Source organism: Pristiophorus japonicus, chromosome 8 (assembly GCF_044704955.1).
Source record: "Pristiophorus japonicus isolate sPriJap1 chromosome 8, sPriJap1.hap1, whole genome shotgun sequence".
NCBI lineage: Eukaryota > Metazoa > Chordata > Chondrichthyes > Pristiophoridae > Pristiophorus > Pristiophorus japonicus.
In genome coordinates, this window is record NC_091984.1 from 119474388 (window position 1) to 119488916 (window position 14529).

At 41.5% G+C, this 14529-nt stretch overlaps 1 protein-coding gene across 1 annotated transcript; it reads right to left on the reverse strand.

The window, feature by feature from the left end:
- Positions 1–614: 614 nt before the first annotated feature.
- Positions 615–10687, reverse strand: LOC139268160 (protein FAM78B). Its single transcript, XM_070886205.1, has 2 exons — positions 10425–10687; positions 615–1137 (listed from the first exon to the last, which is right to left on the reverse strand). The coding sequence occupies exons 1-2, from the start codon at positions 10685–10687 to the stop codon at positions 615–617; spliced, it is 786 nt and encodes a 261-aa protein (XP_070742306.1).
- Positions 10688–14529: the final 3842 nt, after the last annotated feature.

Here is a 14529-nt window from a genome sequence, read left to right on the forward strand (position 1 = left end):
AAGGTTTCAATGCAGACCCATTAAAAACATTCCAAATAAATGCTGCCATTTTAATATAAAAAGTCATTCAATTGACTGCAACACTTGTGATTATAGGCTCGAAATTACTCACAAGACACAAGAACTGAATGCACACGGATATTCCGAACCATAAATCGTCTTAACACGAGGTGCATGCAAAAAAGTTATCAATCAATCCGTCGAATAAATAGACAAGTAATAAGAGTAGGAAGCATCGTCTGACTGAAGCCTGCACTGCGGAGCAACACAAGGCCCCAGGCAATTAGAAAATAGTGGCACCTTATTCCCGTCACATTTCAGCACCGCGGCCAGTTCATCTGGACTGAGAACTTTGCCTTATCAAAAAACACAAAAAGAATCAAGTGTTACCAGAACGGTTGTACAGTCGAATGACTTTTGTAAACAGCCACGCGAGATCCCGTGATATACATTTGAACCAAGGCTTCATTCACCTCCTTCAAACAAGTGCATAACCTACATATCAAAAAAATAAAATCCAACCTTGCTCATTTCTTGCTGCTGAATGAAATAGGAGGTGTATTAAAAAAAATCTCATCCTTATAAGATTTCCTTAAACGGCTGCAGCCTTGGTACTATTTGGAAGGTATGACAACTAGGGGTAGACCACGTTTGGGTCTCCACATTAAAACCTGGGCGTCGTTTGCGTTGGGCTTCACCAAGGCATTTGGAGGTATGGGCTCCATCCTGGTTAATATCCGAGGCTGTTCCTGCTGTGTCCTTCCAACAAGGTTAGCGCGGTAGCCCAACGGATTCAATGGGTCAACTTCTATGTCAACGCGCATTCTCCATTTGATTGTCTGAAGTATAATCTTCTCTTTGCTGATTGTGTTCATGGCTACCAGCCAGGTGGTGAAACTTTGGTCTCTTTTAATCCTGGTCAGTTGTGACACGTTGCTCTCACTCACAGGTACCGCCCATGTCACACTCGGGTAAAAATTGTCATTCATGCTGACTGAGAACCGAGACACCTTGTTTATTGGACCGATTAGTGTCACTGTCTCTGTGGTATTGCCATACCATGGATAGCTCACTCCATCTGAATCACTGATAGCTTTAACCCTGCCTTCTCGCAAATCAGGAAGTTCCCAGCTAGACCTGGATAAAGATAAATATATGTAAGCATTTTTGTAGGCCGCTGGAGTTAACTCACAAAGTATTCGTTCAGTTGAATTTTACTAACCAAATAAATAAAGCGTTGACGTTTCAAATAATAGCATTCAAAACGCTGGGTTCTATAGTGGGAGAATTAGGGTGTGGAAGGGATGAGCTTCAATGGGCTGAGTGGTCTTTGTTGATTCTTGATATTTTGTTATTAAATTAATTGTGTTTGCAGTAATGAAAAATATTGAGGTGGAATTTATAGATAGGTTTATCTCGACGAGTGGTCAACTTTTAACATATTGAATTGAATTTTTATTAGAGATTGTAGCGAGGGTATTTTTGATGTTGCTGCATAATCCAAGTTTATAATTGTTACTAGGAAATAGGAAGGATCTCCGCTATCTTCGCGGGTTTCAGCAACCTCACCCCTTCTCCACACTACTGGTTTGATTGTATTTGAATTTCGAGGAAGTGGGTACAATAACTGACCCGTACATTTTGCATTTTAACTACATTACTATCGTCGAGTAATGTGACGTTGTCAGAAATATATCTTATGTCTGATTTATGGCACCGCTGTGGAGTAGCTTAGTTATTTGATGTTGAGAAAAGGCAGTTGATGAGTCAAGTTGTGCTAGTTCATCAAAATGCTCTTTTATACTTTTAAACATGCTGAGGAGAAAGGGAAATTATGTAATAAAAAAGGTACCGCATCGCCTATGGCTATATGTGTCCACAACTACTGAGAAATGTATAATTCATTACTAAGTCTGTCAATAGATATAAGGTACCGCACTGTTTGCTCTGCTCCTCGTGGGAGATAGTTTGAAAGCAAAGATACATTCATTCCACCAGTCACCTGTCTATAGTTTAACTGCCTCAAGCTGCCTTCCCAAAGCAAAAGCCTCATGATTTACCTATTTAACCTCCTCCTACCCTACAACCCTCCTAGCGGTCTGTGTTCCTCAAATTCTTGCCTCTTGTACATCCGCTACTTCCTTTGTCCCACCATTGGCAGCTCTGCTTTCCTCTGCCTGGGTCCTAAGCTCTGGAATTCCCTCCCTAAACCTCTCCCTCTCTTCATCCTTCTCTCCTTTAAAACGCTCCTTAAAACCTACCACTTTTACCAAGCTTTTGGTCACCTATCATAATGTCTCCTTCTTTGGTGCTGTGTCAATCACTGTCTGATTATACTCTTGTGAAGTGCTATGAGACATTTTACTACAATAAAGGCGCTATATAATGCAAGTTGTTGTTGTAGTGCCCATGTCACTCCTGGATAGGCTATCGCTTTAAAAGAGTCTTGCACTAACCCCTGGAGTACCACTCATATCATGATATATGTAATTAATTGAGGAAGAACAAATTAGTTGGTCAAGTCTTGTCATATTGGCACTTCATTAATAAGATCAAGCCAATCCATATCTTTTAGAGAAACGAGGAGGAAAAAATGTAAAATGTAGTCAGTCACTGCATCCTTTTCCTCGAGATTACATGAGATGAGTGCAATTATTTACCTAAATAATACAAATTTACCCAATGTATCTGATGGAGTTTTTTGTGTTTTTGTTTATTTATTAGTTCATGGGATATGGACGTCGCTGGCAAGGTCGGCATTTATTGCCCACCCTGAATTGCCCTTGAGAAGATGGTGGTGAGCCGCCTTCTTGAACTGTTGCAATCCGTGTGATGATACTTCTTTGTAGCAGTTTGGTACAACTGAGTGGCTTTCTAGGCCAATTCAGAGGGCAGTTAAGAGCAAACCATATGGCTGGGGGTCTGGAGTCAGACCGGGTAAGGACGGCAAATTTCCTTCCCTAAAGGACATTAGTGAACCAGTTGGGTTTTTCTGACAATCCGGTAATTTCATGGTCATCATTACTTATACTAACTTTATAATTCCAGTTTTATTTAATTAACTGAATTTAAATTCCCCCAGCTGATGTGGTGGGATTTGAACTCACATCTTCAGAATTATTAGTCTAGGCCTCTTGGCTTATTAGTCCAGTAACATAACCACTATGCTACCGTACCCCTAAAGCTATCATCATTAGAGAAACCAAACAACAGTTTACACTCATACAATAGCAAAATACTGTGGATGCTGGAAATATGAAATAAAAACAGAAAATGCTGGAAATACTCAGCAGGTCAGACAGCATCTGTGGAGAGAGAAACATTTCACACTATTCTGATAGACCCATCCCTTGCTATTTCTGACAAGGAAGGAGTTGCAGTTTTCAGGTAACATAACCCGCTGGCCCAAGATATCTCAATTGAAAACTTAAACCATAACAAGGTTTACACAAAGACGTTTTGAAAAGTCAAAATGAAATCCCATTTTTAGAATATTTAAGATTTTAAAGCAGAGCATCCTTAGGAAAAGGATTTGAGAAGGAGTCCCTATATATTTTAAAAACTAATATTAAGGGAATTATTTTATGCAGCAAACTCACCCTCTGGGGCTTGAATTTCAAACTTCCTATTGGTTGTAACAGTTTTAGTTAAAATAAATCTAGGCACTTTCAACCATAGTAGGTAATGGTCCACATGATTAGCACTAGTTACATTACATTGACAATGGGGACAGCAAGCAGAGCAAATGTGGCAAATGGAACTAGGTTCATTTGGATGGGAAATCCTAAAAATACATTGCTGGGTAGTGTTTCTATGCTTGCTTGCACTATATGGGAAGGACGATACCAAAAGTGGAAAGAGTATTATTCCCCAGCATTAGCATCTTTCATAATACAAACTGCCAAGAAATCTGAAGTTTAAATTTGAACTTGTTGGAAAATGTATATGGCTGACTATTGTAACCTGTACAAAACTGACAAACCCAAAAGAGACTAAGGAGGAAAATTTCCCCAGGCCCCAATTGGGGGCGGTAACTGACTGGGGCAGGACTTCCTGGCGTGGAGGTCCCGGCTCGACCGCGAAATTGCGGTTACCGCCCCTCAGAGGAATTGGAGCCCAATCTCGCGCACTTCACTTCCTCTTGTGGCAGGTTCTGGGGCGGTACTGGGGAGTGATCGGCAGCACTATGCAGATGCTCCACGTAGCGCTGTGGCGTTTCAACATTCCTCCCCTTTGGTTAAAGAGGAGGGTCGCTGCGCACTCTGCCGGGCCTCTGATGGCCTCCACTAGGCCACCAGGGCAGCGTGGTGCCAAGGCTGCAGCCCAGCACCCAAAACAGAGTGCTGGGCTGCATGATGGTGGGCCGGATCACGCAACAGAAAAACTCGTCGGGCCGACCAATGAGTTGGCCAAACCGTCAAGATGGCGGGGCGGTGTGCTCCTGACCTTCCCTTTAATTTCCACCCCATGAGTGGATGTTGGCCTCGTTTGCAAGGCAATATCCGTTGCGGGGTAGAAAGGGGTCGTGCTTGGCACTAAGACGTTGCTGTGCATGTCGATGACTGCACAGCGGCCCGGGGAGCTACCGGCAGGGGATGCTGCTACTATGGCAGCGCCTCTGCTAATTCCCATGCAATTTCACGGGAGCTGGTAGTGCCCCGCCACAGGCGAAAAGTAATTTGTGGCCTGTTAGCACCCTCAGAAGTGCTAACGGGCTTCGCAAAAAGGGGCAATTTCAACTCCTAAAGATTTCAAGATATGATTTTGCAAGAAGAGTATGAGTATATGAGTATAATGTGTGTGTAAGTGTGTGAGTGTGTGTGTGTAATATAAGAGTACATTGTGTGATTTTGCTCGCTTACTCTAGGTTCCTGTGATAGCAGCGTATATGGGGAATTTGGTCACAAATGTCCAGTGTCCTCCATTTGTAACCAGCACCATTTTCCAGTTATGAACTTTAATGGATGGGAAATTATATGAGCCATGAGCAGGGGCGCTGACCTTTGAGCCCAAATTTCCGCTGTTTGCTCCCATTGCGTGTCAAAGTCATAACACTGCCCCTCTAATCTTATCAAAGAAGTTTATAATAGATTGTGAAAGATTGAGCCACAAGTTGGACTGGGTGTGGCGAATTCAGCGATGCCTGCGAACTTCCCTGCAGGTTTAGCACTTGCACTAACACTTACCGCCTTGGCCTCTAGCACCTTGCAGATCGTAACGTCAAAAAGTACGCAGCGCCCCATTACCGCCCTGGATGTGAAATTGCCCCCCCACCCTCTGCTGTATTGCCGGGCTTCAGCGACGGCAGGAAGAGGTGTTGTCACCTCAACCGGCCACTTGGGGAGCACTAATTAAAGGCAGTGGTTTTCAGGTAGGTCAAACTTTATTCTTTGCACCAGTCCTGTGCATGCTGAAAGCTTTCGATGCTTTATTGCTGCCAGATGTCCAAAGCCTCCACTCCCTGAGTGTATTTGGGGCTGTAATGGCAATCATGCAGGTCCCCTTTCAACACAGAACTGAGCAGAAGTATGTTGTGCACCATCGTTGGCCCTTCCCTTTAAGTGAGGGAATCAGTTTCTGATGCCGGTATCATTGCGCTCCACATTGATCAGTGCTCTGCCGTTACCGCCCCGCTCTCGCACTTTAGCGCCCTAAGAGAAGTGGTTAGGGCTTAATTTAGTGCTCCACTCCCCTCTTGGAGCCCTAAAGCTGAATTTCCCGGGATCAGAAAATGATTATCGCCTGGCGATACTTTTCCGAGATTTCAAAAGTTATCGCCCCAAACGGGATGCTACGTAATTTCTAACCCGATGAGTTTTCTCTTTTCAGACATGTTACATGTAGTGAGAGTCTTTGACAGTACAAAGTGAACATAAATCTATTGGATACGCCTAGTGACTATTGTCCCTCCACATTTCCTTATGTTCTTATATAAAAATTTGACTTTACAAGGAAAGCGGCTAGGCCAACATTGGCTCATGATATAACTCAGTCGTGGTACTGTTTATGTCCCATAATGTGAAGCAACAGGTTTATCACTAAACCGTTGTTTAACAACATAATTGTTCCAAAAGACTGAAATCTAAAATAGCTGAATATTTATTTTAACTTATAAGAAGAACATCACAAAAATCAATATCTTATCTGGACCATGCATTCCATCCAGAGCTTGCTGCAATAAATAAAATTGCTCCGTCTAATAGACAAGCGACAGGAAAAGTTAAATTACAACAGGGACACTTAGATGCTGTTTATTTTTTTCTCAATGTTTTTTTCCATTCATGGCTTAGATCAATACAAGAAAATGAACAGTTCACGATGAATGGGGTTACTTTCGAAGCAGTTATTATTCTTTAGTTTCTGCGCCTTCAATCTGATGCTTTGTATTTGATTAAAACTGCCCTTTATTGATGTTACTACAGTGGAATCTTTTTTATGAAGCCTTTCAATTTGCCAACCGTCTCCTCCCAGAAAATAACCATAAGCTCAGCAAAAACAGCTGCAAGGCTTCACACCGATAAAAATGTGCTGTTCTTCATAGAAATGGTTCGAATAAATCAGCGTGCAATAAAAACACCATCATGATATAGTGAAGTCGCTCCTCTGAGCAGCTGGCAATGGCCTTGCGGAGATTTTGATGACATTGTCAGTTGGAGGAGTTGCATCCGACTTGTGTGAAAGCAAATGATAATGATACGGCTGTTCACCAAGGTCTAGTTTGAAAAGGTGAAACGTGCGGTAGCTGGTTCTGAAACGTTCCATTGCAGGCTAAAAGGGAATCGGCGATGTACTGAACTGGGGTGTCGCTGGTGGGAGTGGAGCGGGGACGGGGACGGTTTGAGGGTGATTAGCACACTGCAAGCCTCCATAACATAAGTGAGATCCTTGTATTAGACTGGAGATGAAGTCTTTATTCAATCATCCAGAAATATTCTCTTAATGAGAAAACCATAGTCGCCAGCAAATCATTGTAGTCCCTCGACATCCCCACGCCCATCCCACTCCCAATGGACGCCATTAAAAAAAAAGGATTAGGAATTGACAGGTGCTGACCAAATGTTTAATTTAAGCAAGCGATTGTTGTCATTAATTGGGTGATGTGACATTTTACTTAGGGAAGGATAAATATAAGGTGGCTCTTCAAGGTTTTTGATATACTTAATATCCACGGGTGTATATTAGAATTGCTAATAGTTATCTGTTGTGACAGTAAGTGGGCTGATAGGATATAACTAACGAGAGCGGAGTCGTGTCTGAGTGGTAAGGACTGTTTCTCCATAGGTTACAAACAGTACACTAGCTGTACAGGACAGTAAAAACAATACATATTCACCACTGCAAATGCATCTGTCTCTCTGTAAGAAGTATAGTCGCCTAGGAAGGACAACTTGATCTTTAGCGCAGATGAGCCAAGCATAATTGTGAGTCAAGGATAGAAGTGCAATGCACCAAATGGGTTGCTACTTACTCCCTGTATAAGGAATGGAGTGTATGGAATTCTTGAGCCAGACACCGTCTTTAAATGCATAATCCCGATCTACCAATCCTGAATTACTCGGATTTCCAATGCTCATAAAAATTTTATCAAGCCAATATTTAATATTCGCTAGAAGACTTGGCGAATTATAATAATGCTGCTATATATGAAGAGAGACAAAGTAATCAGCTCATTTGAACTGAAGATTACTGTAGAATAAATTAATTAGGTAAATTGAGTCATTTTAATATACAGTGCACTCTGTGGAAACATTAACCTAAATCTAAATCTCATCCACAAAAATAATTAGGCAAACATTACACTTTGAGCTGTAAAGACAACGACAATTATAGTTGCTCCCCCAAATACGTTTTCTGTATAAAAAATGGAATAATCAACAAATCGATTGCCCTATAAACCGACGATAATGCACGGCAGAATTGTAAGAAGTTAAAAAAAATAACTTTCAGCCATTGGAAGGGTTTTAAAAAGCAGAAATTTAGGGTGGGGGCAAACAAATAGCAGCAAGTAAAAGGGGCGAGGGGGCTACAATAGATTTACCTATCAGGAACTAAGTCCAGGCTGCACAGGAAAGATGTTTCAATTTAGCTTTTAAAATTAAACTAAATATATGCAACAGATTAAATGCCACTCATCCTTGTGTTCACCCCCCTCCATGGCATGGCCCCTCTCTATCTCTGTAACTTCCTCCAGCCCCACAACCCCCCTCCCTCCCCCTCCTCCATCTCTGCTGCTCGGCCTTTTGCTCATCCACGATTTCCCTTGCATCTCCACCGTGCCTTCAGCGGTCTAGGCCCTGTCTAGGCTCTGAAATTCGCTTCCTAAACCTCTCCACCTCTCTCTCCTCCTCTAAGTCGATCCTTGAGACCAACATCTTTGGCCAAGCTTCTGGTTACTTGTCCAAATATCTCTCTATGTGACTCAGTCTCAAATTTTGTTTGATAATGGCTCTTGTGAAGCGCCGAGGGACATTTTTCTTTACCACTTTAAAGACGTGATAGAAATGCAAGTTGTTATTGACAGATAACCGCTATCTATTAACTTTTGCGCTATTGAAGTAGTTTGATATAGTTGGATCTCAGTAATAACACAAATAAGCACTTTCTTTTTGCTGGTTTAAAGATCTGTCAACATGATTCAGTTTGTTGGCAAGGAATGTGACAGATACATGCTTGGTGAACATGAAGATATAGTATCATGATGTGAAGGACAGCGTTTTAAGGCATCTTCGTTAGCAAGGACGGTGAGATGACATGCAAGACAACAGCAAGCTATCCGTATCACATCACTGGTCTCAGCTATGTAAAGAACTTGGAGATCTTCTATATTTGGCGTCTGCCAGGACTCTTTCCAGTCGTCCAGCATTGTTTGGGATTTTCAGCACAGAGGGGAAGATTCAGCCTACAGTGTCCCGTTTCTACAGCCTCCCCTGCACGTGTCCATTTCAGGTCAATTTCACGTATTCTGAAATTAACATCCTGGTGAGTGCGCTCAATAACAAGTCTGTCAATAAAGACTGCTGGCGTTTTTAAAGCAGAGGCCGTTTTTAATTGGGCGTCGCTAGATTTTAAACATAGGTTCATGGAAAGTGACAGAACTTTAAATGTAAAGAGAAACCTCTACAAAATATGGGAAAGGTGTTGCCTTAATTTTCAAATTTTGTAAATGTTTAGGCTTACTGCTACGCGATTTTGATATTAAAAAAATAATCGATTTGTAAGCAAGAAGAGAAATGTCATAGGTTCCCTGGAGTTGTTTTGTGTTGTTAGTGAAAGGGTTCCAAAAAAAAAATCCCAGACTGTTTCCCCGTGAAGTATCAAGGCAGTATGTTGGAACTTACAATTTTACCGTCTGTCGGACTGAACCTTTACGCCAGCGCCTAACAAGCGAGCTCCAATCAAAGTCCAACATATTTTACGTTATTTTATTTTGCAGAATAAAGTCTGGCTTTTCATGATCTTTAAAGAGAATGCGGAAGTTCCAGTTGCAATATCCCACTTTGCCTGCAGTTTTAATACTAAAATGCATTTAATGTCCATAGCCATTTCACTATTACCATTATTTAAAGTTCAGTAGCAGTAGCCAATGATTGAGCAACTTCAGATATCAGCCTAACTATACGCTGATCACGACTGACTTGTTAAGTTTAATTTGAATTCGTGAAATTGATTTGAAACCGTGATGTGAATCATAGATAACCCTGACATTGTACCTTTAAATATGCATCTTGATTTCTTTAAAATAAACCATTACTAATTGTTTGCGTGGTAGACAGTCAATTGCAAGACATCTAATACCGCAATTGCAGTAATATATAGTCATCTTTAACCGCCTCACTGAAGCACGATTCTCATTCCATAGAAAGAAACGTGGGCGGGTGAACATGTTTAGTCTGAAAGTGTTGGTCTGCACAGAAATTAACTGTTTAGCTACATAAATAAGCGCACAGTTAATGACGCTTCCATCACTAAATTTAAACAGAAATGTATCAAGCATATAGTGTGCCGCAAAGACAGAACAGGAACGCGTTGAGTGACCATGCAGTGACAAATTAATGAAAACCCCGCATACAAAAACCAAATCTCCACTTTATTTGCTACTGAATGAATTACATACAATTCTCACTAATGCACAGTAATACTAATTAAAGTGGTTGAAGCTATAGCACCTATTCACCACAGCCGAATTGTACAATTAGTATTATTACCATGATGTGCAAATATATTTAAATAAGATGGGGTGTTATGTAAGTTTATTGGGTTGCACTTGCAATCCATTTAACCAGTGATGAAATTGTCTTTTTTTTTGGATTGGTCATGTTGCAATACCCACTGATGTCTGGTAATTCTATATTGTCATAACACGGTGCATTGCAGAATTAAATGTCAGTGCATTTCATATACTATACCGTGTTAAATTCCCTTACATTCCGAGGTCGCTGTAAGTGTTGAAAAATTCCATTTGGTTGCAAGCTTGAATCCATCCAACTACCCACGTTTCGTTCCTGGGGACGGGAGGCATCACCACCCGAGCGGATGCCTTGAAGTATGGTGTCTTGTACCGTAAAACAATAGGAGAATTTTCTTCTATTATAGTTGGGCATTGATCAATCGTAGCAGAAACGTCATACACCACTATGTTCTCTCGTCGTATCCTTGATTTACAAGTTATACTCTGAATGCAACCCATCCTTCCAGGGTTAATATATATATATATGTGTATAATTTAAGTAAAGCAAAAAGGTTGAAAATAGAGGCTGTGCACAATTCAGCACCTTCAGTAGTCGCTCTTGCTGAGCGCGTCAATTTTTATACTGTCTTTTGTCTTCAGGTTTAATTTTCTGTTTGAATTCGGGTCCAGACTAGTCCCTTTTTTGTTTTTTTTCTTTCTCCTCCTTATTGTCATGTCACAAACGGCAGGAAGCAGGAGGAAGACGAGGCGGCATATTGGCAAAAAGATAAGAGGAGCGAGAGGATATGCGGGTTTCCCGTTGTAATATAGTGGCAGAGGAAACGCATTGGAACCACTGATTCCAGCATAGTCTGCATTTGTTTTGGAGCCACATAGAATAACACAGCCTTTCTTCTGCCTTCATAGATAACTGTTAATGAACTGTCGGATCCATTCCTTCGTTGGAACAGAAATGAATCTACCGCGAGACGTTAAAAAATTAATCCACTCCTTTAAAAAAAAATTATGCACGGTACATTTTCACGGTAAGTAGGGAGTACCTTCATTGTCTGTCGCACAGCACGCTGTCCATTGCTGTGTTGCTGAAGATGAATGCGATCGGTTGCGAGAAAAAAAAACCTTTTTTGTTCCTCCAGGGACCCCATAGGCTGGAGATCCCGGTAAAGCAGGATCAAGAGAATGCTCTCCCACTGGCTCAGGATTCCCAGGGATTAGGTTATCGAGCGGCGCCCCCTTATGCACGACCAATTCCTCGTTCGTCTTAGATGCTTGAATTGAAGAACACTGTACCATTCCTGTCTTAACTCATTCATTATATGTTGACCAGACATGCATATGCTCAACTAGACTGTTCAAAACCTTTGGAATTAAGCACAACGGTGTAATACTTTCAAAAAACGGAATCTGATGTCGTTACAACGTTACCCGATAGGCAAAAAGAGCTGCCTTTAGTCCCACAACTATTGTGTGTGTGCGCTCGAATAACCGCATGGCGGTATAACATATATAAATGCAACCCCACACATCTGCGCGGTAGAGATCAAAAACTATAAATCTGAAATTAAAAAAAACATAATGCACAGCAGGTGAAAAGTGAATAGATAAGTTAAACCTCACTCAGAAGTTCAGATCAGATGAAAGATGTGTTAACCTTACCCTTTTCTTTGAGGCTGCATTTCCAATAAATTTCATTCGCACAACACACGCTGTGAAATAATTTGCCGCTCAATGAATTTTGAATAAAAAATTATTTTTATTTTTTATAAGCTAACAATTGAATTAATATCGATATGCTAAACACGATGTGTGTATAAATTCAAGCAGGTACCGTGCTTATTTGAAAAGTGTTTGCAAACTTTGTGGGGAGAAAGAAAATCAGAAGAGCTCCCTCTCACTTTGCCTTTCCTGACGTTGTGCCTTAAGTGTTCCCAATCCACGGCGTGCTTGTAAACAGATTTCACAGCTTTTTTTCCTATAGAATGAGAGGATTTGCAAATCAATTGAATGCTTTCCACAGATGTCAGCTGTGGCTCCATGGTAGCGCTTCGCCTCTGAGTCGTGTGTGTTCGTCCCACTCCAGAGACTTGAGCGTAAAATCTAGGCTGACGGTGCAGAGAGTGGTGAGGACATTAAACCGAGGCCCTAAAAGATGCCATGGCACTATTTGAAAAAGAGCAGCACCTCCCCTGGCCAATAATCACTTAACCAGCACCGCTAAAATCTCATTGCTATGAGCAGATGCTATATGCTGCGTTTCCTGTATTACAACAGCGACACTTCAAAGTACCTCATAGGAACATGAATTGATCATTCAGCTCTATTCCACAATCCAATGAGACCATGGCTGATCTGTATCCTAACTCCAACCACCCTTATATCCTTTCTAAGGTGTGGTATCCCCAACTGTACACAGTACTCCAGACGTGGTGTAACCAGGGCTTGGTACAGCTGTAGCAAAACTTCATCACTTTTATATTCTAGCCTTCCAAAAATAAAGACTGGACTTTATATAGCACCTTTCACGACCATTGGACATCTCAAAATGCTTTACAGCCAGTGAAGTACTTTTGGAGTGTAGTCACTGTTGTAATGTAGCAAACGTGGCAACCAATTTTCTCACAGGCAAGGCTAGGGTAGCCAGGGTAGCATTGAGGAAAAGTTCATAAAGTGTATCTGGGATAGTTTCCTTGAACAATACGTTGCAGAACCAACCAGGGAGCAGGCTATCTTAGATCTGGCACTGTGTAATGAGACAGGATTAATAAATGATCTCGTAGTCAAGGATCCTCTAGGAATGAGTGACCATAAAATGGTTGAATTTCAAATTCAGTTGGAGGGTGAGAAAGTTGGTTCTCAGACCAGTGTCCTAAGCTTAAGTAAAGCCATTTAGGACCAAGATGAGGAGAAACGTTTTTACTCAGAGAATTGTGAACCTGTGGAATTCTCTACCATAGAAAGTTGTTGAGGCCAGTTCATTAGATATATTCAAAATGGAGTTAGATGTGGCCCTTACGTCTAAAGGGATCAAGCGGTATGGAGAGAAAGCAGGAATGGGGTACTGAAGTTGCATGATCAGCCATGATCATATTGAATGGTGGTGCAGGCTCAAAGGGCCAAATGGCCTACTCCTGCACCTATTTTCTATGTTTCTGTTTTCTATGTTTCTAAAGGAAACTACAAAGATATGAGGGCAGACATTGAACAAATATTTTGTATCAGTCTTCATGGTAGAAGACACTGAAAACATCCCAATAGTGGATAATCAAGGGGTTTTAAGGAGGGAGGAACTTAATACAATCACTATCACTAATGAAGTAGTACTCAGTAAAATAATGGGACTAAACATAGAAACATAGAAAATAGGTGCAGGAGTAGGCCATTCGGCCCTTCGGGCCTGCACTGCCATTCAATGAGTTCATGGCTGAACATGCCACTTCAGTACCCCATTCCTGCTTTCTTACCATACCCCTTGATCCCCCTAGTAGTAAGGACTACATCTAACTCTTTTTGAATATATTTAGTGAATTGGCCTCAACAACTTCCTGTGGTAGAGAATTCCACAGGTTCACCACTCTCTGGGTGAAGAAGTTTCTCCTCATCTCGGTCCTAAATGGCTTACCCCTTATCCTTAGACTGTGAACCCTGGTTCTGGACTTCCCCAACATTGGGAACATTCTTCCTGCATCTAACCTGTCTAAACCCGTCAGAATTTTAAACGTTGTTATGAGATCCCCTCTCATTCTTCTGAACTCCAGTGAATACAAGCCCAGTTGATCCAGTCTTTCTTGATATGTCAGTCCCACCATCCTGGGAATCAGTCTGGTGAACCTTCGCTGCACTCCCTCAATAGCAAGAATGTCCTTCCTCAAGTTAGGAGACCAAAACTGTACACAATATTCCAGGTGTGGCCTCACCAAGGCCCTGTACAACTGTAGTAACATCTCCCTGCCCCTGGACTTGATGGCTTACATCCTAGGGTCTTAAAATAAGTGGCTGTAGAGGTAGTGGACGCATTGGTTGTAATTACCAAAATTCCCTGGATTCTGGGGCAGTACCAGCAGATTGGAAAACTGCAAATGTAACGCCCCTATTTAAAAAAGGAGGCAGACAAAAATCAAGAAGCTATAGACCAGTTAGCCTAACATCTGTCGTTGGGAAAATGCTGGAGTCCATTATTAAGGAAGCAGCAGTGGGACATTTGGAAAAGCATAATTCAATCAAGCAGAGACAGCATGGTTTTATGAAACAGAAATCATGTTTGACAAATTTGCTGGAGTTCTTTGAGTATGTAATGAGTAGGGTGGATAAGGAGGAACCAGTGGATGTGGTGTATTTGGATT

What these genes read in the sequence shown, in the direction of transcription:
- LOC139268160 (XM_070886205.1), bottom strand. Translation starts at nt 10,687, where the DNA reads ATGGGTTGCATTCAGAGTATAACTTGTAAATCAAGGATACGACGAGAG. An exon ending in ACTTACAGCGACCTCGGAAT is followed by an intron (nt 1,138 to 10,424) that starts GTAAGGGAATTT and finishes ATCTTTATCCAG; the next exon opens with GTCTAGCTGGGAACTTCCTG.